Consider the following 24,116-nt stretch of genomic DNA (forward strand, 5'->3'; position numbering starts at 1 on the left):
AATGCAACATAAGCCTCGATGAGGTGAGCAGAAATAAAATGCGTAATCTTTAGGCAAGCGGAAACGGCAACCATTAAAAATAAGCAGTTGCTAAGACGTTCATCTGTGTGATCGCTGGGAGTCGAAAATGACTTGATGGCACAGAAGGCGTTAAACCTTGGAACAGCAGTTACCGCAGGTTAAGTATTGTTAGTATTTTTAGATAACTTTCGAGCCATAATGAACCACATTTAAATTTTCGAAGGATTGAGATGGATCGAACTGAGTCGAATCGAATCAAACCTGTGAGGTATTCACCACACCTTTATGGTATACTCTATATTTATGTGCAAGTAAAACCCTCCTCCTGGCATTGCGGAATTTATTTTTTTAAAAGTCCGGGGAAATAGATGATAACAGCATTACATAACAATCCACAGAAACCGGACTTCTTTACTTTAAAACTATTTTCTTTCGGATAGACGTGTCCAAATTGAGATCCCATCAGCTTCGCTTCTTTTCTATTTCTAGGATTTCCAGAATAATGGATATGGGGGGGGAGGCTCCTTGTGCTCCGTTTTCTGGATAGGAACTGAAGGCATGGGACTTTGTTTCCCTTGTTTGGAGGGTTGCTTAAGTTGCTGCACAAAGCGGAAATACGTGATCGTTGAGGAAAGGGCAGAGAGGTAAAAGCGTTTTCTATGTTTTAAGGAGGTGTAGGGTAGAGTAGATGTTGCGATTATTTGTATAAATAATTTCTATACTTATATTAACAGATAAAATAGTTAACTTATTTTTCCTCCTGTATAAGGATATTCTGCAAATTTATCCCAGAATTAACGGAAACTCGAAAAAAAACCAGGCAAGAAAAATAATTGTCCATTAAAACGCTTGGAGTCTAGCTCGACTGGAAAGAAACTTGGATACAACAATGCATCTCAGGATTAATTTCAGTTCATAAGCTCAGAAGTATGAAATATCTACCTCCTTCCCCCAGTTTTTTCCATTAACGTTCATCTAAAGAAAAGTAAGGTCGTTACTTTGGAACATTTTAAATGTCCCTACATATCAGTTTTTCTGCCATGTTTAAAGTTAAGCAACACTAAATTTTGAGCATAAAAATTAACAGATTTTTTTTCCCCAGTCTGGTTTCATATTTCAAAATACTATGTTAGTATAAATTTGGTTTAGTTTGCTGTATTAATGCATCCATTATGGTTTGTGAAGCATAATTTATGGCTTAATGTAATACAAATCCAGATGATTAGTCTGTTGGAATATGAACCAGTTCATTTGTTGGATAACATTTTTTCATTCAAGGGAGATGGGCTAAGAATTATGAAATATAAATAAATGTCAATAAATTTTGAGTTTTTTTGTATTTTAAATTGTATGCCTCAGATTTAAAAAAAATATTTTATTGAGATTATAAAAAGGACAATATAAACAAGCATTAATATTTGTATGTATTCATTCATTCCCTTTATAAATCTTAAATTCTAAGCATGAAAAAGTTAAAACTTAAAGAACTTGAGAGTTGTTTGCAGCAAGTTGATGTCTTTGAGAATCCAAAACTCCTGCTTGAACAATATCCGACACGGCCACATATTGCAGGTAAATTTTACTCTTCTCCTTGTCGTGTATATAGTGTTGGTTGATTGTACATATTCTAACAGCTTATTCTAAAGATTATCTTCATTAAATTATATGTTCTTTATCTAATATAATAATGCTGATTGTTTAATTCCAAGAATCTTAGAAGTTGGGGAGTTAATATTTTGCTAAAGTTTAAGTGATAAAGTCTCCTGTGTAACTAATGCGTTTCTTGATTAGATTCTCCCCTATACTTTTTCTACCTATAAAAATCAGTGCTTGTTTTCAATCTAGATGTTTGTATTTAAGGAGGGCCTTTCCTTGAAAGCTTTGGTATTTCACTTATGTGAGTTTTTATCTGCCTTACAGACACATTGTAGCCATCTTAGTAGGTGTTATACTACATTACTGTTATAAAGTTTGCTGACATATTAATTTGTGGATGAATAAAATAAAATGTTGCTTGAATGAGGAAATAGATAAGATGACCTTTATTCATCCCAGTTTTAGTATAGTTTGTATTTGCTCTGAACCTGTTGCCTATATGTTTTTATTTTCCAGCATGTATGCTTTATACAATTCATAATACATTTGATGATATTGAAAACAAGATTGTGGCAGACCTTGGATGTGGTTGTGGCATACTGAGCATTGGAAGTGCCATGTTGGGAGCAGGGTAAGGAATCTCATTTTCTTATTGCTCTTTTAATATTAAACTAAATGAGGAAGGATGAAAACCAGAGGTACTTCAGAACAAGAATGTCAAAACAAGGAGCTATATTATCTCAAAATAAATCCATCTAAATCAGTGGTTCTCAACCTGTGGGTCGGGACCCCATTTGGGGTCGAACGACCATTTCACGGGGGTCGCCAAACAAGGCTGTCCACCATTTTTTTCCCCTTTTCTTTGGCCACACCCCTGGCACCCAGTGATGTATAAGTGGTTGGGGGTCACCACAACATGGGGAACTGTATTATGGGGTCGCGGCATTAGAAGGGTTGAGAACCACTGATCTAAATGGTAGCTTTAGAAAATGCTTGTTGCATGTTTTTAATTAGTCATGATTAAAGCTAATCAGAATCAGATTACTAGGAAATCCCTGGGCTGTAAACTAAAACTACGAAGTTTAAAAAAAAAACAACCATCCTGAAATAAAACAAAGGTAATGACAAGCCATTTCTGTGTTGCCACCAAGAAAAGCTACATGGCTAAAGCAGTCAAATTGGATCTTTGCCATTCAGTCCAACTACAGGTAGTCCTTGCTTAACAACTGGTTGCTTAGTGACCATTCAAAGTTATGACAGATCTCCCTGAGCTACTTACCACCCAGTTCCAGAGTTCTGATGGCCATACACAAACATCTGCATCAAGTGATTGTATTTTCGGTGTTTTGACTACTGGATTTGCATTGATGGCCATTTGCACCATGCTGCAGTCTCACAACTGCAATTTTTGGTGGATTTTGCTGTTTTCTGATATTTACTTCTGGGTTTTGGCAAAAAATGCCCATTGAAAAAACCAATTAATGGCTGTGGCATTTACTTAACAACTTAGGCTGTGAATTCAGGCACAGGCACGTTCCTGGGTCTGATTTCATACTTCACACTGACATCACATTTAATGAGTTCAACAAATTAAGACTGTAATTCTGGATGTAAGTCAAGGACTACCTATATTGTAAATACAGATTTATTAGACACATTTCTAATTAAGAATGCAGTTTAGGTACTCACATTGTCTTAATCGTTCAAAATTTATATAACTGTCATTTAGAAATCAAAGAGTTCATTTTTCCTTTAACAAAAAAAAAAATGAAAATCACAACAGATCTACCAGTAGTATTAAAATTAATCTTAAAGATTAGCAGTAGGAGTTAACAAGTTTTAAAAGTAATATATGCTACTATAATTCTCTTAATTTTATTTTTCTCAGGTTATGTATAGGATTTGATATAGATGCCAATGCGCTGGAGGTATTTAACAGGAATACTGAAGAATTTGACCTCACAAATGTTGACATGGTTCAGTGCAACGTATGTTCTTTGCTTGACAAAATATCCAAAACATTTGATACAGTTATTATGAATCCTCCTTTTGGAACTAAGCACAATAAAGGTTAGCCATTTTTTTTCCTTGAATGGGAATGAATTTCCTGAAGAAGCCACTATCTAATTTTATTTATTTTATAGCATTTCCATAATGCCAGTGAACCCATACTTCCTTTTCTTACCATCTCTTGGCTGCCATGTCTCTCCCTTCAAACATAATATAAACTGCCCTGACCCACCCCCACCCCATCTTTCCCAGCTAAGGGAAAGGTAGGCACTTTTGTCAGGGAAGATAGATGGGCAGACCGGTCTAGTGTGGTGCTCTTGACATCAGCATCATTTATTTGACTTCAACCCTACATAGCTAACTAATCCCTGTCAGCCTCACCCAATCTCCCCAGAGCATTTTATTTCCTGCCTTCTCTTAACCGTTGCCACCAACTTTCTTGGCTTTTTCTGATCTCCTTGCAAACTATCTGACCAGAATTCAGGTGTTTAAATTCATGGACAATTTGAAACTAGCTGTTGCATGCAAAGGATGTTTTGCCCATTCCTGCCAAGTAACCATGTATCTCTGCCATATATTCCAGTACCATATTACCTTTGTAGTTAAAAGTTCTTAATCCCTACCTTAAAACCTTTGTGCTAGATTTGTTACATTCTGTGATTCGTAGTAAGCAAGGTTAATTTATATCTTATCTCCGAAGTTTTTGTTAGCCTGTATTCCACCAATCATCCATAAATTCAATTCCTTCATATCCCTACTTTTATCTGTCTTAAAACAAGTATAACCTAGAAATAGCTTTCATTTTATAAATGTATTTCTACCATTAGCATACTGTGGACTGTGCCTTCCATTCTATATTTAAGGCAAAAGCTTTTTTGATAGTTTAGCACATACTAGATAATTATTTAACCAATTATGTGTTTATTATTGATAAGTACATTTATTAGTGAGATAATCAAAAATATCTGATAGAAATCAAACCTTAAACTCTGATGTTAGAACTTTAATTCAATATAAAAAATAGTTGAAGCAATATATCTAAACAAAGGTGGTTACATAATACAGATTATTAAATTGTTTAAACTGATTAAACATTAAAACATACTAATTAGGAATGTTTAAAAAACAAAATTCAGTTTGCTGTCTGTTGAGAATAGGGGAACACTGAATATTTAATACAAGTAGTCCTTGACTTACAACAGTTGATTTAGTGACTGTTCAGTTACAACAGCACTGAAAAAAGTGACTTATGACAGTTTTCCACTTACGACCATTACAGTATCCCCATGGTCACACAATCAAAATTTTGACACTTGGCAAATGACTCATATTTGTGATGGTTGCATTGTCCTGGGGTCATGTTATCACCTTTTGTAACCTTCTGACAAGCAAAATCAGTGGAGAAACCAGATTCACTTAACAGCCATGTACTAACTTAAGCAGTAGTTCACTTAACAACTGTGGAAAGAAAGGTCATAAAATGGGGAAAACTTACTTAACCACTGTCTTGCTTAGCAACATAAATTTGGGGCTCAGTTGTGATTGTAAGTCGAGGACTACCTGTAGTATTCAGATCAGTTAGGCACCTAGTAGTGAAAGAAAAATGTATTCTCAAAGCTAGATAATAATACAGTGCTAACCATTATCAAGCTTTTCTTAACACCAACAAGACTACTTTATTTCTGTAGGTGATATTGCTTAAGGCTGCTGAGATATTAGAAATGCAGGAGAGACAATAATTATGACTGAGTAAAAGAGGTTTAAAACTCAACACTTTTTATTTTTATAGGCATGGATATGGCTTTTCTGAAGACAGCTGTACAAATGGCAAGAATAGCTGTGTATTCCTTGCATAAAACATCAACTCGACAAGTATGTCTAAAGTTTGTGCTGATACACATTCTTGTATGGAACAATAAGATTAGAAATATTGGGTATTCTACAATCATAAGATCTGAAATCAGGTATCCTGGAATAGCCTAAGACATTTTATTAACACCATATTCCAGATATATTAGAATTAAACTTTTATAATACCAATCAGCTTGTGCAAAATCTAGAAGTTTAGTTTTCAATGTTTAGAACAGAAAAACCTTGTGAAAATTTGTTCAGGGAAATCATCGTCATCAGACGCAATATATATAGATTTATCAAAATTAAGGGAACCTCTAATATCTTGCATTCCTTTCATGCTCAGCATATTCAGAAAAAAGCAGATGAATGGAATATAGGGATGGAAGTTTTAGCAGGTAAGAACAAGTTGTTATTGTTGAATTCAATTTAAAGGCACACAGAGTTCCCATTCAAATATTAGTCTATCTTTATATAGGATACCAAATACCTTTATAGAAGCTGTCTTAAATAGCATGACAAAATATGTTTTATTTACTTTTAATCATTTTATACTGTTTCATAGCAGTTTCCCTTGTGCTTTTTAAAATACACAGATCCAAAACTATTGTGAAAATTATTTTATAATTGTATCTTAATTAAATATGCTCAAAATATAGGCAGTATTTGCATTATAGAAGTTGATCTCTAATGAACTGTTGCTACTCAACCAGACACAAGATACTTTTATGTAATCATAAGTATATGCAGTAACCCAGTATCAGTTAATTCAGATCATACGTGTATTAACTGTTTCCAGCTAGTATATATCATTTCTCAAATATATTTATGATTTTCCATTACAGCCTAAATTCTTTTTAATTCACTTGTAGAACTGAAATATGATCTACCAGCATCATATAAATTCCACAAGAAAAAATCAGTAAGTATTAGGCCGCTTTTAATTCAGAGTAAACCTATTTAATGTGTTGCTAAATAACTGAGCTGTTTGCAAATGATCGTAGCCAAAAATGTTTCTATTTGAGCTGGGTCTCTACATATAATCTGGTATTGAAAACAAAATTGAAGATCTAAACAAGAGGGAGTAGAAATATGATACTATTTAATTTCTAGAGCCATAGGAGTCTCTTATCCTAATCAACAACATGGGACCTATTTTATTACATACACCAATTCACCATTCTCTTGCTGGTGCAATCAAATATGTGGCTCTTATCTTTCAGTGACAGGTTGATGTGTTGTATGATAGACAAGAAAGACTTATCAGTGAGAATTCCTACTCAGAAAAGATTAAAGTTATCATGGTGTTTTATCAGAGAAGATAAAACCTACTATACTAATATCGTAAAAGGACTACAAAGCAGGGGTGTGTAATAACAACTACTATGAGAATCATGCAGATTACCCTGTGGTAAAATCCATATGGGTAGCAGAATTATTAGAATGCAGTATTATTTGCATAGGGCATAGGCATTCACCCTTGAAAGAGAATGGCACTAATTTAAACTAGACTGAACCAAACCAGTTCACATAAATAAAATGTAAAATTCTGTGTTTGGGGTTGTGCAGGATTTTAGTACATAAAGTAAAAAGCTGTTTTGGAGTATACAGGAACACACATTTAGTATGTGTCTAAAACTCCTTAAGTCGAACTCACATATTCTTGGGATTTTGTGCCAAGCAACTACGTGATCACAGGAAAGCCAACAACTATATTAAGCATCTGCATACAGGTATAAACTGAGCATCTGTACAAACTCCAAATTCATTTCGCCTTCAAATTGAAAGGGCTGTGCAACCTTTCTGTTTAGCACACACATGTTCCATTCTACCTGCATTCTCAAGTCACCATTAACTCTTTAGCTAAAAAGAGTGAACAAGCAAAATAAAATATATTTCAGATTGATGACTACCTTCTATTGTAGAAATATCCTTCTAATTCTATACCTGTTCTTTGATTTTTGTCTATCACAAGTAGAACGGTTGGGGAGAAGAAGATAAACAGGAATAATATGGATCTAGCTATTTGGTTAAGACAAATCCAGTCCACAAATTTTAGAAGCTGGATCACAATTATAATAAACTCTCAAATTAGCACATTTACTAGTGCACGGAGCGCATGTTAGAAATCAAAACTAAATGAGATTTTCCACATGTACAGAATCAGAATTGATGGACTACTTTTGTTCATAATACATTACAATACTATTTTTTAAGTCTTTCTGAAATAAAAGTTATGAGCAGGGTATATTTATTTACTAGATCAATTCCCCTGTTCCTTCATCACATAATATAATCTATATTGGATTTTGTTATATGAAAAGCAGTCTCTGTAGAAGCTATGTTTAGTCACCTTTGCACTAAAACCTAAAGCAACATCTGTTCATTGGAGCAGACACTTTCTGTCATTGCCATACAAAGAAAAGATATTATATTTTGAGAAAGCTCTAATGCAGCATTGAAGACAAGTACAAAATTGGAGTTAGGTGCTCATGGTAACTTTACATAGTTGTTTTATTTTATTTATAGATTTTTTTTTCCTTCCAATAAACTAAAGGTAGCAATACAATTTGATACATCTGTAACTGAACACAAAGATTCACAAACCTTTAATACACAAGATACTGATACTTGTTATACACTACTCAATAAAAAGTTTTGTACATAACATACTAGGATATAGTTCAGTTTTTCAGCCTTTTCTTTCAGCCTAATTATAGGCTTATTCATCAGATATTTTTAAAGAACTATGTTAAATCAGCCACTATTCCAACAAAGAATCTCAAAATGTAATTTTCTTCTTTGTCTTACAGGTAGACATCAAAGTAGATTTTATCAGATTCTCTTGTGAGAAAAAAAAGATGGATGGAGGAATGACTTAAAACTATATTAAAATAATAAAAATAGCATTAAATGGTTTTTGCAGTTTTACAACTGAATTTCAGCACCATTTTCTGTTTTTAGCTGTTTGGCAGCAGGCTCTTCTTGCTTATCTTCTTCAAGTGGTCTTTTCTTGGGACTTGCTGACCCTGTAAAATTGAGATTGGGCTATAACAATCACAATCAGAGATTGGGCTATAACAATCACAATCAGACCTACAGTAATAAGCCAAGTAATATCAAGCTAATTTATATATTAAACGACACTATAGTCTCATTTAATTTGGTCTCTTTCTCAGAACAGATTACGAAACTGGTTACATTAACGAATTTGAGAAAACCACTAAGGAGTGTAACTATTACCATATTTCCCCCAAAATAAGACTGGGTCATATTAATTTTTGCTCCAAAAGATGCATTAGGACTTATTTTCCAGTTAGGTCTTATTTGGGGGGAAATATGATACAAAATGGATCTGTCTGGCTTACAATCTTAACTGGGGCTTATTTTGGGGGTAGGGCTTATATTACAGGCATCCTGAAAAATCATGATAGGGCTTATTTTCCAGTTAGGTCTTATTTTAGGGGAAACAGAGTACATAGACACTCCAATCTCCAATGGATGGTGAATCTACCCATAGACGTGTAACTCAGGTTTCCATTCTGATTCATCATTTATGTAGAATGTGGTCTCCAAAGAGAATGTGGCAGACCTGAAGTTATGGTCTGAATACTACAAACAGTTTTAGCTGGCAAGTTTCCAATAGCCTGCACAATTCTGTTTTGGGGAGCAGAGTTCCAAACAGCTAACAAAGATTAACACAGAAGCTTTGACAATAACTTAATAGCAATTTTTCAGCACACCATATGAATGCTTTGGTATCTTGCTCCACAAAGTCACCTGTGGTATTTGCATCTTCACCCTCCTCTTCATCTTCACTTTCAAATTTTGTTTTCTTGCCTTGGAATTTCACTTTTTTGTCTTGTGTATCTTGTGTTCCCTTGGCACCTTTACCTTTGCCTTTGCGACCTGGCAAAAAAGGTATGTAAATAATTAAGATCATTACACTTTTAGAAATTTATTCCTCACATTAAGAGGGAAGGCAGTCATATAAAATAGCCCTTCTCAATTTGGACCATAGATAGAATTACTGTTTCCATAATTCCCAGCCAAAGTGGCCAGTATCCATGGTAGCTGAATTTAAAGAGTAGTCCCTTAGTCTATCTTATATCAAAAGGAAGTGCTCACAGTGCATCATGGAAAAAGGATTTAATGATTTCTTTTCCAAGTATACATGAATGATAAAGGAACACTGATGCTTTCTGTGAACTACAGCTTATTACTTTAGGTGATTTGGTGTAGGGAGATAATCCAAATAGGGTGACTCCCATTTGTTCATTTTGTGTATTATCCAAGATGAATGGAAGCTCTTCTCCAGTGTATACTGTAGCTCCTAGTGTATATAATGATTCTTCCTATAACCAGTTCATTTATTAATTTAACTACTGAGGTAGCTGCTGTTCTGACAGCAATACATTTATATTAAGATATTAAACATGTTTTCTTATGGCAATGAAAAGCATGCACTATCTGGCATGGGTTAGAGTTAACAGAATTTTTCCTTTAAGATTTGTGTATTTCTAATTGCTCCAGCTGGTGAAATGCAGGGCGCTATTAGCAAGATACTGAGATTATCAATGAAGAAGTAATTTTAGAATGAATCAAGACCATTCCAATGTATACCCTACACAAGGCATTCTACCAACAAAATGGTTCTGGCGGGAGGCAGGACTATGGCAGTTTAGTGGACATGTTGATGTGAGTGTGACCACGGTTTTTCCCTTTTCTTGAAACCACCAAACTAGGGGTTCCCAACTGGGGGTGCTTGCACCCCCTGGGGATGCGAGACAATATTCCAGGGGGTGCAAAAACTTGGGTTTTCAAAATTATAGTGTATATGCATAATTAGTTGCCGTTATTTTGAACTTTTGTAAAGGTACGGGAATATATCAGAAGCATTCTAGGGGTGCGGGGTATAGAAAAGGTTGGGAGCTGCTGCACTAAACAATTCTGAGATTTATAGAAGAGATTTTATAGGAAAACCCCACTTTCTGGGTGATGTGTGAAAACAGACGTTATATTTCAATCAAATGTGTTTGATTGCTATCATGGACTGGTAACAAAAGACTTCTAGAAACCACAAAAAGAGGAGTGGTTATGGTCACATTTTAGTATGAAAAAAACTAAGCCCTAGATGTAAATAACAATTACTCCAAGATCTTTGTTGGATCAACTAAAGAACATGCTTGGATCAACAATGTATCTCAAAATGGAAGGAACCTCGAAAGATGAAAATGTAGAACTTGGAAAAAAATCCAAACAGACTCACAAACCCAAAAGGAACGTCTCTGTAATGAAAAAGCTTTTGTTGGTAAAGAAACAATCAATGTTCAATGATTGGTGCAGAATTAGTGGCAAGCCACAAATCCATTTTTCTCATTAGTACCACAAAGAATTGGGCGTGGGCTAGGCTGCTCTTTAAAAAAAGTGAATTAGTTGTCCTAATCTAGTTTGTGAAAGAAATTCTACAGTTCTTTCCTGCATGAGGATACTACCAAGAATTGGATGTCCTACACAGAAGCTTTCATTCATGCTATATTATATTGGCAGAAAAAAAGTCTTAATCCAATTGGAAGTTCCATTGCACTAAAATTTGTCCCATGAAAAGACTGAAAGAGCATTGATAATGGAGAACACAGTAAATCTTGCAAGACCTTAATTAGAAACAGCTATAAAGCAATTTAGTAACATCCTGAAAAGATAGAGGAAAAGCTCCAGTTTGCTATCTAAGCTTTTTTTGTTAGGTTAGTCTCTCTGGCCCTAATACACCTCCTTAAAAGTATATTAGAAAAGGTTTAGCAATAAATAGAGGGCAGACTAGATCAAAGGAGAGTCACCACATCCCAATTCAAATTAGGAGAAACAACTATTTAGCTACATAGGTAGCAAATTAGTTTTATTGTACTCAGAGGGTTGAACCAAAGGAAAATCCCAATGGAAAGCCAAATGGGTCACTGAACACCCAGTTATAGGAAGACATATAAATAACCCCACAAAAAGGTCATTGTCAGCAATGGATAATCCAGTAAGATTCGCATCTCACCTACTGGGACTCTCTGTGTAAGCAGGGCATAGTATCCTCCCTTCAGTGTGACTCAGGGGTCCCACATAAAATTATAGATCACATCGTGACCAGCTTTAAGCTGAGGACATACACCAGTCCAGTATCTGATTGTTTTAATATAAATAATGTTGCGCTTCAATGGTTAGATGATCCAGGCATTGAAATTTGAACATAGATATTTTGACGTTTATATTTTATTGGAGTTTACTAATCTAGTTGAAATGGTAATTTTTATTGCTAGTTCATGTATGATATGTCATATCTTAAATAAATAAAAGGAAAAACTCAAGCAGAGGCAGGTATCTTATACAAATGCTTGTTCTCGGTATCAAGCAGCTTGGTGATATTCTAGATGATAATTCCTATTTAATTAAATAATACAAGATACTAATAACCTTCAGCCTAAAGAAAAAGCTTTTTGGAAATATAAGAGTTATTTCCTTTATTTATTTATTTATTTATTTAGCTGTTCGCTGGTAGTCCTTTACAAAGAATGTTTTTTTAAAAAAAAATTCCAAGAATAGGCTAAATCACATAACTGGAGTATTTTAGTAAAAAACTGAGATTTATTTGTTTTTTGTATCCTGCCTTTATTATCTTTACAACTCAAGGCTGTGAAACCTGGAAAAGTGTGAGCGCAGGTCCTGTTTTTCAGCCAGATGTTAATTCCTTCAAATAGCTACTCTACAGAACTCTCCCTGGCAGGAAGAATTAATGTACTACTAACGTCATTGTATCCCATGATTTTGAATGCCATGTTTGGATCGTCCCAAATTTGCCTAACAGAATTTCTTCTTGGTAGTATGAGAAGTACAGACAAAGGAAGAAAAATCCAATAGCCTCTTTTTTTTAAACCACCAAAAACAAAAGAAGGATCTGAACATTATTTTTAAAAAGACGTTAGGATAGTTTATTGAGAAAAAGAGGCTTGATAAAGAAAAATTCTAGAGGGACAAAGGGACTTTTTTAATCATACTGAGAAAAGATAGGAAAGAACAACAGGGTAGCCTTCCTGGAGAAAATACAAAAAGATAAAATACAGAATTCTCCCTTAAAAGCAAGGAGTAGATATCATTCAACTTTAGCATCTACTTAACGAGAGTATTTGGGTTAGTTTGCCCATTTGGTTATAAAGAGAGATCAAGAAGTTCCCATACAATTCTGAGCCAGTTCCAGGATTCTAAGTATGCAAACTTATCCTGGCATGCATTTCCTCACTTTTCTGAACTCTCTAATACAGAGATGGGCAATTTTTTTGGCCAGAGGATATTTTTAAGGGGAAAAGAAAATTATACTCTGAAGGCCAAGTTACAATATCACCAAAAGGCTATATCTGAAATGTTTCTCTATTTTTGAAGGGAAGAGGCATTTAAAACCAAAAGCCCACCAGAGGCTTTTTAATGTCTTGATATAGCATAAAAAATTGGCTTGCTGGTCAAGGATTACCTCCTGCAATGCCACAAAGTCATAAGCTACTCAAAAGCAAGGCCTTTGGCTCAAGAGCTCAGTTCATCGCATTGACAAACGTTTTCCTCAGCCCGATAAAAATTGGTCTTCCAGCGCCCTCCTTCCTTTCCTTGGAGAGTACCACCGTGGGCAGGCTGGCTTCATGGCTTGTTCTGTACACATCTAAATCTGGTCCTTTCCAGAGCCGCTGAAGACAAAAGGAGCCTTCAATGACTCCTTTCTAACACATAAAGATGGGCTCGCTAGATCAGAACCCCTCTCTGAAGAGAGCAGTCCTTTTCAACAATTTAAGTACAACTTCCAGGAAAGATTAAATGAATATGCAACAAATCACCTTTTCCTCTTTTTCTGTTTAACAGCTCCTGCTGGCTCTCCATGATTTTCTTCAGTGCTTCTTTGGCCACATCTCCTTCAAGCACTTCCCACGTGACATCTTTCTCTCGCAACTGTAGTTTCCCATCATTTGCTTCTTTGGCTTTATCCAGCGCACTTTTGGCACTGCTCTTGAACAGGATGATACCCTGTAGACAGAAATATAATTTGAATCACTGCAGGCACCATCCAGCCATTTTCATCCTCACAATGGGATATTTGCAAATGGGTTCATCTTGGGTGATGCAGGGAAAGAACTGGAAGGAAGAGAAATGGACAATTTCCTGGGCAATGGGAGAGTTCTGAACTCCTTCCTATTTGGCTGCTTCCAACCATCAGCCAGGAAATAGCATCTTCCCAGAGATTCACAGCTTGAAGAAACAGTCACTGCGAATTAAAAGTCTTCTATAAGCTTCACCCTATTCTAACTGAATATGTATATAATTCATTTGGGGATAGATAACTATCTTAGGATATTCTTTGACAAAAGCTGAAACAAAAAGCTGAAGAAAGCAACACATGAGCTGCACATTTCTCCCTTGTCCTTAAGATACTTGCCTCTCTTGGGCTACAGAAAGAAATTAGGCATCATAGTTTTTTCATTAAGATTTTTGCCATTAATGCATATCCTACCAGTAAATTTAAGGGAGATGAAGAAGAGTAAAAGAATCAATAATCCTTGCTTCAAATAATGCATATTTAGTCCTCAAAAGTGTGCCATCTTATCTGCTTAACATTTCATTATTTAGAAATATCAGAGTAACCCTTCTGACCTCTTTTGCACCCCTGACAAAGTCTATCCACTTGATTTCACCATGATCTGAAAAAACAGCGTGGAGGTCTTCTCGACAAGTATGATCTTCCAAGTCACCAAAAAATTTCAGCAGGCATCCTTGTTTATCTGCCAGATATTTCTTTTGAATACAAAAAGAGGAAAGAATGTGTAAGATACTTATTTATATCCCAGATGATTTACTGGACTTCAGTCAAATGAAAGCCCTCAGATCTTTCCAGAGTTTAATCAATAAAGATGTATCCAATAAAGAAGTATACCTGAGGAACCATCTTGTCCCAATTACATTGACCTGGCCCACCCAGTTAGAGAGGGAGTGTTATGTTACAGATCCCTTTTGTTGAAAAATTTTGATTGAGGGGATCTAGGAAAACAGCCTTCTCTGCTGTTTCCCCCACCCTATAGAATATCTTGCCCTCAGAGGTAAAGTTGGCTCCAACTATTTCAGTCTTCTGGAAGGACTTGAAAACCTGGCTTTGCCAAATGGCACAGGGGCCGAAGAGCGGCACACAGCCCTGGGGTTGGCTGGCGCCTTGAGAGTGCTCTCACGGTTTTTTTAACTTGTCTTTTTAATTTTCCTCTTATTTTATTTTTCACACCATTTTAATTCTTTTTTTTAATAATATTTCTTTTATATGGGTCTATCGTATCTATAAACTGCCCATTTGGATAGTGAGATGGGTGGTATCTGAATTTGATGCATAAATAAAATCCAAACAAAGAGTTCCAAGGTTCTCTTCCAGGGTTGCATTTATAGATCTTTTATAGTCTTGTTCCTGAGAGATACCCTCTTCAGGGGCTCCCTCCCATGTAAGCTGAATCCTAGGGACCATACTCTCTCATACTGTGTGGAAGTAGATTCTCATAGAGTAGGTTCATTTTTCCAGACATCCCCCCAAATCCCAAATGAAGATAGCAGGAACAATCCTAGTCTGTTCTAAAGTGCTTTTTTCAAAATTTCCATTGCCCATAAGTTTGTGATTCAACATAGCTATTTTCTCTAGCTGGTACACTTCATCCTTCCTTTATAATGAAAAGGAAATACTGCATGCAGAAGATCCATTGAAGTAAGTCTGTATTCATCACATGATGATTTAATAGCTTAAATGAAACATTCCTCTCCCTGAAGGTTTAGTTCTTAACCTTGGATCTCCAACTGTTATCCTGATGATCATCCAACCTAATGATATAAGTTCAAGACCCACAACATTTGAAGACCTAAGCTTAGGAACCATTGCTCTAAAAGATTTTAAAAAATTCTTTTACACCATCATCTTATATTCCAAGGTTTTGGCAGTGTGGGAGCAGAACTGATGGGTTGGTTTTTTTTTTAGCAGCAGATACGGCTATTACTTAAAGTCATAACAAGGTACAAATGAAAATGAACATGCTTTGCATTTTAGTAGTTGTTGGGAAACATGGTTTTCTGCATTAAATGTCTTTAAAAATTGAAGAAGTAAATGGTTGTCTTCAGCCTTCCCAACCTGGCATTTTTGAGATAAATTAAGGTACAGCAAAACATTCATTAGCGTTTTATGCAACATAACTAGTTATACATCATGGAAAGTGTAGCTCAGAATAGTTTCTGGGTGCTAATTTGGGGAAGACGGTCTTATTCATTTACCTATAAACATTCTATGAGCCTTCTGCAGGCAATTTGGTTTCTCTTGTCAGGACAGCCTTTTCCACAGAATGAGTGAGCTACAAAACACAGGACTGCTACTAAGGTCCTTCTTTCATATAAGTCATTAGATTCATCTTAAGCCCAGTAAAAAGCCTTTATGGCCCTATTTCTAAAAGAAAATAGTATCTATCAAGGTTCACGTCTATCAAGGAGGTTCACCTTATTGGGAGAATTGCACTGGGTACTTCTTCCAGAGCATATGTTTTAGGACTGAGCCTAGTATCAGTAAAGAGTAAACACACCAATATTAAAGGCTGTTGATTTGAAGTATCCAGCTTGAAGCTTTCTCATTTGCCTTAGTTTCAGGAAATCAGATTCAGGTTAGTCTAAGCAATATCCTCTTTATTTTACCACCGTAGCCTAAAATGTAGACACTGTAGCATGGAAAAATGTAGCCACCACCAGAATGGACTACACAGTCAGTGAAATCAAAGGGAATGTACCATTTCAGCTTCTTCAGCATGTTTCTGTTTCTCTTCCTTCTTCCTGTTATAAAAAGGAGAAAAAGTCAGACAACAAAACTCGGGCACAAAAGCCAAGTGTTAATTTCAAAGTTCACATTGCCACTTACTGTTTGGCCTTTGCTTTTGCTTCCAGTTTATTCCTTTTCTTCTCATCATTCTTTTTGGCAAAGTAATCTTCCCTGCACAGAATATAACCCAGTTAAGCACATGCATTTGGGATTACTACTGAAATGTAAAGTAATATTCAAAATTTCAGGTCACAATCTGAAAACGTTACTCAGCATAATAGCCATAGCACTTAGACTTACACATTGCTTCATAGTGCTTTACAGTCCTCTCTAAGAGGTTTACAGAGTCAGCCTATTGCCTCCCAACAATCTGGGTCCTCATTTTACCGACCTCGGAAGGATGGAAGGCTGAATAAACCTTGAGCCGGTGAGATTCAAACTGCCGAACTGCTGGCAGCCGGCAGTCAGCAGAATCAGCCTGCAGTACTGCCTTCTAACCACTGCGCCACCAGAGCTCCAATACCCAATTGGGTAACTAGTGTTACCCAGTTGGGTAACTTAATTGGCAACTAGTGTCAATTGCTACTGACAGTCTGGCCCTAACCTGCAAGTAAAATAAGAAAGCACTCAATGAATCCTTGTTCAGTAAATGTTTCTGACCCAGAGTAACTTGTTTGTTCAAGACCCCCATGTGCCATGAATCTGCTATAAAGATCAAATAACAAAGAATTAATATATGAAAGAAAACCAGAGAGATTTTATGATCTCAACTAATTCAGAGCCTCAGTTTAGATCTTCTCCTTTTACCACAATTCAAGTTAGAGATGAGGAGGTCCAAAAGAAAGGTTGAGGGGGGAAAAAATAGATATCCCCATCCATGACTATTACATGTCTTCAACAGATTCTTCCAAGGGAAAAGGATTTTCCAAAGAAGAAAAGGTGGCCAACCTCATTGCATAAAATGATGGGCTCTCTCATGTCATTGTCTCCCATTTGTATGTATACTTGATGGAAAGAAAGGAAGTTAAGATTTGCAGAAATGTATGGCATCCATTGCACCCCCTAAATCCCTTCCCCCAAATCAAGATCCTCCTCTTTATATTTTCAGGGACAAAATTCGGGTTGAAGCTTAAGCTATCTATTTCCCTCTTTAAAACTTTGTCTATCCCCTCCTTAAATGCACATTTTTGGGATTTGGGCCCCACAACTCTATTGATTTTTCTCTCCCACCTGCTTTTCTATTTGTTTAAAAAGAGGAAGGGGGCCACGGTATTCTCTTTATAAGCCGAAAGAGCTGTGACACCATAGAATCAATATCCCCATGTCTGCTTCAGATACAAGGGGGAAAAAACTCTAGCTTATTATGGGAAGGAAAGAATATAAAGCCCACACATTAACATTGTAAAATAAAACTTAAAAAAAAATAGCAAGAATTTAAAAACAAGTCTTGAAGACAAAAAGCTGGCCGCTCATCAGACATGAAGCTCATGTCAAAATTTAAATGCAAAACTGAAACGATACTTACTTGAAGAGCACAATCAGCTCTGTGTCTTTGTACCTTTGGTTTGGTGTCCCAACAAACTCCTTGGCAGATTCAACGCTATCAAATACAGCAAAGATGGATCCCTGGATTAAGAAAAAGTAGAACTGAATCTATCTTGGGATGCGATACAGCCTTAAGAAATTTAGAGCTCTTCTGTTCAAAGGGATTACCTTAAATGTCTTCTGAAGTGTTCTCCTCATCTGAATGTTTTCTACCTTGCCTTTACAATCCAGCCATTCTTTGATATCATCTAAAGTTGTATCTAATGGAAAACCTTTCTGAAAAACGAAAGTTTAGATAATGCTCATATTTAAGTTCAGTGTTTTACAGATCTAGGCAATGCAGAAATAAAGTGCTATTATTATATGGGAGCAATAAGTTCTTTTAATGTGGTTTGTTCCTCCATAATCAATTACTGAATTTGTGTGTAAATAATTAACGCAAGAGGAGAAACCATGTAACTTATAGCAAGGCTTCAGATTTAAATAAAACTCACGGCTTAGAAAAATAAAACTTTCAATGATAGTAGTAAATACTGTATATTGAAGATCAAGATAGGTCTGCTTATAGGGAAAATGGAGGGGCTACAAGTTAGACCAAAAACTTATTGTACGTATCTTACTAGAACAAAGGTCCCCAACTCCTGGTCCGTGGACCAACACCAGTCCACGGCATGCCAGAAACCGGTCTGTGCAAACAAGCGAAGCCCCATCCATGGGAGGCAGGCAGCACGCAAAACCATGGCCCTTCTGGTCTATGGAAAAACTTCTCTCTGGTCCCTGGTGCCCAAAAGGTTGGGGGCTGCTGAACTAGAAGGTAGACCTTTATTAAAGGTGGGGAAACGGGCTGAAAAACTTTAAGACATTCAACAATGGTGAAAGGGTACTATGGCATCTATGTCAAGAAGTGAAAATGGTTGTTTGTAATAACGTGCTTCTTGCCATTTTCTTAGAAGGGGATGAGAGTTGGGTTATGGTAGGGGAAACATAAAAGCTGAATATGAGAGAAATGGGGAGCGTAATAAACCTTATGTGGTCAAATAGGAAGAAATAAGGTCAAAAATGAATGGTTGATGAATGAGTGTAGAATGAATACAAAAATAGTTTGAGGTGCTTTGTTTAGCTGGAGAAAATGAAAGATCAAAACCCAACAAAACAAGCAATTGAAAGAGGAAGGGGTCATGAGGAAGGGGAAGACTAAGAATGATTAGAGTTGATGAAATCCTCAAAAAAAGCAAGATGAGGTTTAAAGAACAAAAGTCTATATAAAGCAGTGTATGAAAGTGAATACAAAGATATGTTTAAAAAAATATAGAGATACAGTGAATAGGGTCAGAAAATTTTTTAGCCATGTTTCCTTTTCTTATGTTGTGCCTTAATTCCTCACTCCTTCTGTACTTTGCATATTTACCCTGCAAGGAATAGCAAGATAGGTATGCATACATGAAGCTAAACAATTTGGATCCTTTTCCTAATATATAATAGAGAAGCTCCCAAAAATAAAATTTTGAATTTCTTTTTAGCATGATTTTAGATTATTATGATTGTAGTAATTGTATATAGAATTATTGAGAATCTGAGGTCAAAGCCAGTACGTTCTTTGCTGAACAACAGGATTGCTTTGTGGTAACAAACAAGTAACCAGAAGTCATGTGAGTTACTGAAAAAGCAAAGGAGTATATTCTCAATTTATAGGGGGCTTCACCACACATCAACTAAATAGAATTTAGAATCTTTCGCATGTTCTTGGGACCCTTAAACAGAAGACCCTGATGGAAAAGGCAGATTCAATCACTTCAAACCTGACATTCACAATATTCTAACACCACCATTCCACTTACAATATATACAGATCTGCTTTTAATTGCATTCTTATATTGTTCAGTAACTTCAGGCAACGGTTTGTTTGGAGATCTTCGGATTTTAGTCCTATCTTCACTCACTTCCATAAGTTCGGTCTTCGATTTTTTTAAAGCCCCCACTATTACATCAAAGTCTTTCGTAAGGCGATTTAGCCTGCAAAATGGAAGATAAAAGATTTTTTTTATTATTTTTGTTGCCTGAGTCACATGTCTTCTGACAGTCACACATCGTCTGGCATTTAAATGAAATTTGTGCAATCTCTGCAATGAATCCTCTCGATTAGGGTAGGTAGAAAAATAAAACAGGAGTGCTATACTCCCTCTCACAGCTTCTTCATCAGTATATTCCAGCAATCTTACAAAAATCTCTTGGCTTCCCAGGTGGCAAGGTCATGAGAGAATAACATTGACTTTTAACCATTTCTCACTCCCTTCAATGATTTTTAAATGTAAACATTTCTTAAGGGGTTTTCTAATCAGATCTGTATGTGTCTTTCATAACAGCAGTATACAGTATTGCCTCTGCTAAATTCTGGGATGAGAGTCAAGCTCCCAAGGGAGGATAATATAAGCTCCAGAGCTCATAACATCAGCCAGCAAATTCCCTTGCAGCAGAATGGGTCCATATTCCCAGGTCAGGTCCAGATAAGCACAGAAGCCATTAATGCCCTTGATTTAATTGAAGTGAAGATACAGACATCGGCCAACCCTATGGAAGATGAGGAAGAACTAGTCCAGTTATTTGGCACCCTCCCTACAGAAGACCAAGAAACCATCACATGCAGACTTGAGGCACTTAAATCAATGCTTCACTCAGAGACTACTGCAAATGAATTTCTTAATACTTTACTATGCTCTCTAGCTGTCCTCCTGTTGAAAAGCTGACAAGTTCATTTTCCGAGTGCCTAACTTCCATAAAACAAAAAAGGGACTCCAGCCCAAAATTCATCCCAACCAATGAAAGAAACACCAAGCTGATTGATGGAACACAACCTCTTTATAACCCTCCAGATGTTCATCCCAGAGGTGGCAGTTCCTCACAAATGGACTTTAAAGAGCAGACTAGTGAAATTATTGCCACGCTTGTCTCAGCATGGACCCTGATTCTATTCATCTACTGAATGCCCCGTCCACAACTTGTTATTCCTCCTTACAAGTGAACCCCCTTCAAAGCAGACCTGAACATGTTCAACCTACTGATTCTTATCCCCAGTCTGGAATTACTTGTTCTGCCCATGAAATGTCCCTCATGGGAACTGCCCCAGATTCAGGATACTGGCCACTTAACTGGCATCAAGAGGTCTGCTCTCCATCTTATTCCTCAGTTCACAATCTACTCATTCCAAGTGTTGTTTTGTCTGAATGCTTATCCAGAAACTCTAAGAGAACCAGAAAACTGACAACTGTATCCTACTAATGATCTCTCTGTCATTTCCTGGAGCTGAGTGGGCTCCAAAACAAGCAGACCCAGAATTTTTAGGATTCCGGTTTGAATTTGATATAATATTTTTGCAGGAGACATGAATGTTGGGGGAAATTATCAATCCCTAATTACTTTTTTTCTGCTAGCCTCAGAGGTGGCAAACGTAGGGGGGGGGTCTCTTTATACCTTCCAATTTATGTGTCCAATTTGTAAACCAATCAGGAACATAAATTAAACCAGAATATTTGATAGACAAAAAAAAATCCAGTTTAAAGAAATTCATGGATTGACACTCTGTTGCCTCTTCTCTACTACTACCAACTTTCCCAGAATTAGGCCATTCACCTTTCCACCAGCAGCCTTCTACATCCTACTTCAAATTGTTCCAGAAAGCCACATTTTCCCTCCATAAGTGTCCTTAAATAGGCTTATTTTAATATCAAAAGCACAGAAGTAAAAACCTATACTTTTATACGAAACAATGAAAGACATGCAACTTTTGAGATTTAAAAAGTCAAACTTCTGTATTTATCATGGTAGAAATATGAGAAATATATCAAATGTAGACTTTTTTCCATGCCATGTAAAAACCCACTGAGTATATCTTTACTTCCTGAAAGATCATAGTGTGTTGAAATAGAATAGAATAGCACTCTTAATAAAGTCCTCATTCTATGCAGGGAAAAGAGCTGTTCTTTTGTGTGCAAAAAAAATAATAAAAAAAGCCAGAACAAAAATCTGCTTTAACAAGTACTCTCCTCTGTGGATATAATTGTTTTTAAGGAGAAAAGATACAGGGGATGTATGACCATATATTTCAAATTATGCTGCAGAACACACACACACAAAATAAAAATTGCCAATTTTCATTATGGCAACCAATAAATATGAATCAATCAATAATCAAACTTACACAGTGAAAAGTGTTATTTTTCATAGAGATTTAAAATCAAATCTAGCCTAGGACTTAGGTTTATTATAATAGGAGAAGCTCTTCTTTTTTGTTATGAAACTATGAGCCCACTATTAGTATTACCTATTGAATTTGATTATTGTTTCTAAAGTCACCCAGCCATCATCTGTTTTTAACTTCTCTTGAAGAAACTTGTCCCGGGGTAAATTGTGGTCACCAAAGTAGTACTGTGAAATAAATAATAATAATACAAACATCAGAACTCAAATTATGGATACTCTACTGCTTCATTTAGCAATTATTCAGTTCTAGTTCCCTTACCATAACAAGCTTTTATTGCATCTTTTGCCTGTACCAGTTAGTCCTCACTAACTGGTACAGTGAGGACTAACTATACTAACTCATTCAGCATCAATTAAAATTATGACAGCACTGAAAAAGGAGACTTTATGACTTGTCCACAAAGATGCAACTATCACAGCATCTCCAGGATCATGATTCAGGCACTTGGCAACTGGCAAGCATTTATGATGGTCCCCATGTCCTGTGGTCATTTGATTGTCATTTATGCCTGTCACTGCCAGCTTCTAATAGGCAAAATCAATGGGGAAGCTGGCAGGATGCTGCAAGTTACCGTCATGTGGACATCACCCTTAACAACCCACACTGATTCGAATAAAGACCACCACTAAAACTGATGTTTTATATATATATATATAGGTGCAGTTGTGTAATGCTTCACTTAACAATACTACCATTTAATGACAGAATTGCCGGGCCCAATTGCAATCAGTAAGTTTGGATGACCGATACTCTGGGTTAGTTTAAAAATTCATATTCTTCTTAAAATGTAAACAACGATATGAAGTAGTTATCCTAATGATTATTTTATATTATAAAGCAGGGGTCCCCCAACCCTTGGGCCATAGCTCACTACTGGACTGCAGCCAGTTTAGAAGTGGGCTGCATCAGTGATAGGCTAGTGCATGCACGTGCAGCTCGACTCACACAAGTAGAAGGCCAGCATGCACACATGCACCAGCCCCCACTTGCATATGCCAGTTCCCCTCTCCCTCCCCCGCCAGGCTGCCAAGCCATGAAGGTTGGGGGCCACTGTTATAAAGCACTACTAGAAGACTTAAACAGTAAAAAGTATGAGAATAACAAATTGAGCTATATTATCAATTCCAATTTTTTAAAATAGAAAATTCTGCTTTGAGATTGTGTCCAACAAACTGTCACTTCTGATCAAATAGTGCATAGATTAACAGTTTTACCATAGAGTTGCCTTTATAGTACTTTAGCTGTAGTGTAGATCAATCTGCCCCAGTCTAATGTACTTCAGATACACTGAATTATATGACCTATTATCCAAAGCTTACATATGCATATTATCTTAATATGCATACCAGAAGTATTCATACCTCAATTTGTTGACAAACCTTCTTTTCCAAATCAGACATATTTTCACTATCTCCGTTTTCAGCCATTTTCACTTCCTGCAATCAAAGCAATATATTAGAAACAGTGGTGGGATTCAAATACCTGAACATCCAGTTCTCTGTGTGTATGCAGGCCTAGGCTACCGAGGCCTAGAATGGACTTCCGGAAGTGACATCCAGGCACTTCCTGTGGGCTGTTGTAGGCTTGGGAAGTCTCCTCCAGGCCTCCGAGGCCTAGAAAAGACTTCCAGAAGTGACATCAATGCACTTCCACGGCCGTTCTAGGCCTGGGAAGACTCCACCAGGCCTAGAACAGACTTCCGGAAGTGACATCCACGCACTTCCGGTGGACCATTCTAGGCCTGGGAGATCTTCTCCAGGCCTCCGAGGCTTAGAATGGATTTCCCAAAGTAGCATGGGTTCAGCCGGTTCTCCGAACTCAACAAAATTTAGCTACCGCTTCTACTGAACCAGTGCAAACCGGCTGAATCCTACTACTGAAAACACTGCACATTCAAACCATTAAGACCCCTCTTTTTAAGTATATATTTAATCTTTTAGAAAGATATGTTCCAGTATACCTGCATTGGTCAAACGAGTCAGA

At 36.5% G+C, this 24,116-nt stretch overlaps 2 protein-coding genes across 7 annotated transcripts in view; one reads left to right on the forward strand and one right to left on the reverse strand.

The window, feature by feature from the left end:
- Positions 1 to 8,409, forward strand: METTL5 (methyltransferase like 5). Of its 6 annotated transcripts, none has more exons than XM_039365415.1 (9): positions 1 to 23; positions 791 to 1,006; positions 1,484 to 1,593; positions 2,134 to 2,248; positions 3,506 to 3,687; positions 5,417 to 5,499; positions 5,825 to 5,876; positions 6,351 to 6,400; positions 8,292 to 8,409. In XM_039365415.1, the coding sequence occupies exons 3-9, from the start codon at positions 1,485 to 1,487 to the stop codon at positions 8,358 to 8,360; spliced, it is 660 nt and encodes a 219-aa protein (XP_039221349.1). In that variant the 5' UTR covers positions 1 to 23; positions 791 to 1,006; position 1,484; the 3' UTR covers positions 8,361 to 8,409. The 6 variants fall into 6 exon arrangements, with proteins under 6 accessions (XP_039221349.1, XP_039221347.1, XP_039221348.1 ...); XM_039365413.1 differs by lacking the exon at positions 1 to 23 and adding an exon at positions 33 to 178; XM_039365414.1 differs by lacking the exon at positions 1 to 23 and adding an exon at positions 77 to 188.
- The window catches only part of SSB (small RNA binding exonuclease protection factor La), a 21,637-nt gene continuing 5,481 nt past the window's right edge, over positions 7,961 to 24,116 (reverse strand). The window contains exons 2-12 of the mRNA XM_039365410.1: positions 23,495 to 23,569; positions 22,194 to 22,297; positions 19,714 to 19,888; positions 18,044 to 18,151; positions 17,856 to 17,956; positions 16,430 to 16,501; positions 16,302 to 16,344; positions 14,155 to 14,295; positions 13,344 to 13,530; positions 9,259 to 9,387; positions 7,961 to 8,507 (exon numbers count right to left, since the gene is read on the reverse strand). Coding sequence (XP_039221344.1) covers positions 8,407 to 8,507; positions 9,259 to 9,387; positions 13,344 to 13,530; positions 14,155 to 14,295; positions 16,302 to 16,344; positions 16,430 to 16,501; positions 17,856 to 17,956; positions 18,044 to 18,151; positions 19,714 to 19,888; positions 22,194 to 22,297; positions 23,495 to 23,560 — 1,227 coding nt within the window. The 5' untranslated portion in view covers positions 23,561 to 23,569 and the 3' untranslated portion in view covers positions 7,961 to 8,406. The remainder of the gene's footprint in view (positions 8,508 to 9,258; positions 9,388 to 13,343; positions 13,531 to 14,154; positions 14,296 to 16,301; positions 16,345 to 16,429; positions 16,502 to 17,855; positions 17,957 to 18,043; positions 18,152 to 19,713; positions 19,889 to 22,193; positions 22,298 to 23,494; positions 23,570 to 24,116) is intronic.

This window comes from Crotalus tigris, unplaced genomic scaffold (assembly GCF_016545835.1).
Source record: "Crotalus tigris isolate CLP2741 ecotype Arizona unplaced genomic scaffold, ASM1654583v1 scf7180000020074.1721668, whole genome shotgun sequence".
Classification (NCBI taxonomy): Eukaryota; Metazoa; Chordata; class Lepidosauria; order Squamata; family Viperidae; genus Crotalus; species Crotalus tigris.

Bases quoted from the DNA above. Each gene is read 5' to 3' on its own strand.
- METTL5 (XM_039365415.1), top strand. From the start codon at position 1,485: ATGAAAAAGTTAAAACTTAAAGAACTTGAGAGTTGTTTGCAGCAAGTT. The intron at 1,594-2,133 runs GTAAATTTTACT...TTTATTTTCCAG, and splicing joins GACACGGCCACATATTGCAG to CATGTATGCTTTATACAATT. The intron at 2,249-3,505 runs GTAAGGAATCTC...TATTTTTCTCAG, and splicing joins AGTGCCATGTTGGGAGCAGG to GTTATGTATAGGATTTGATA.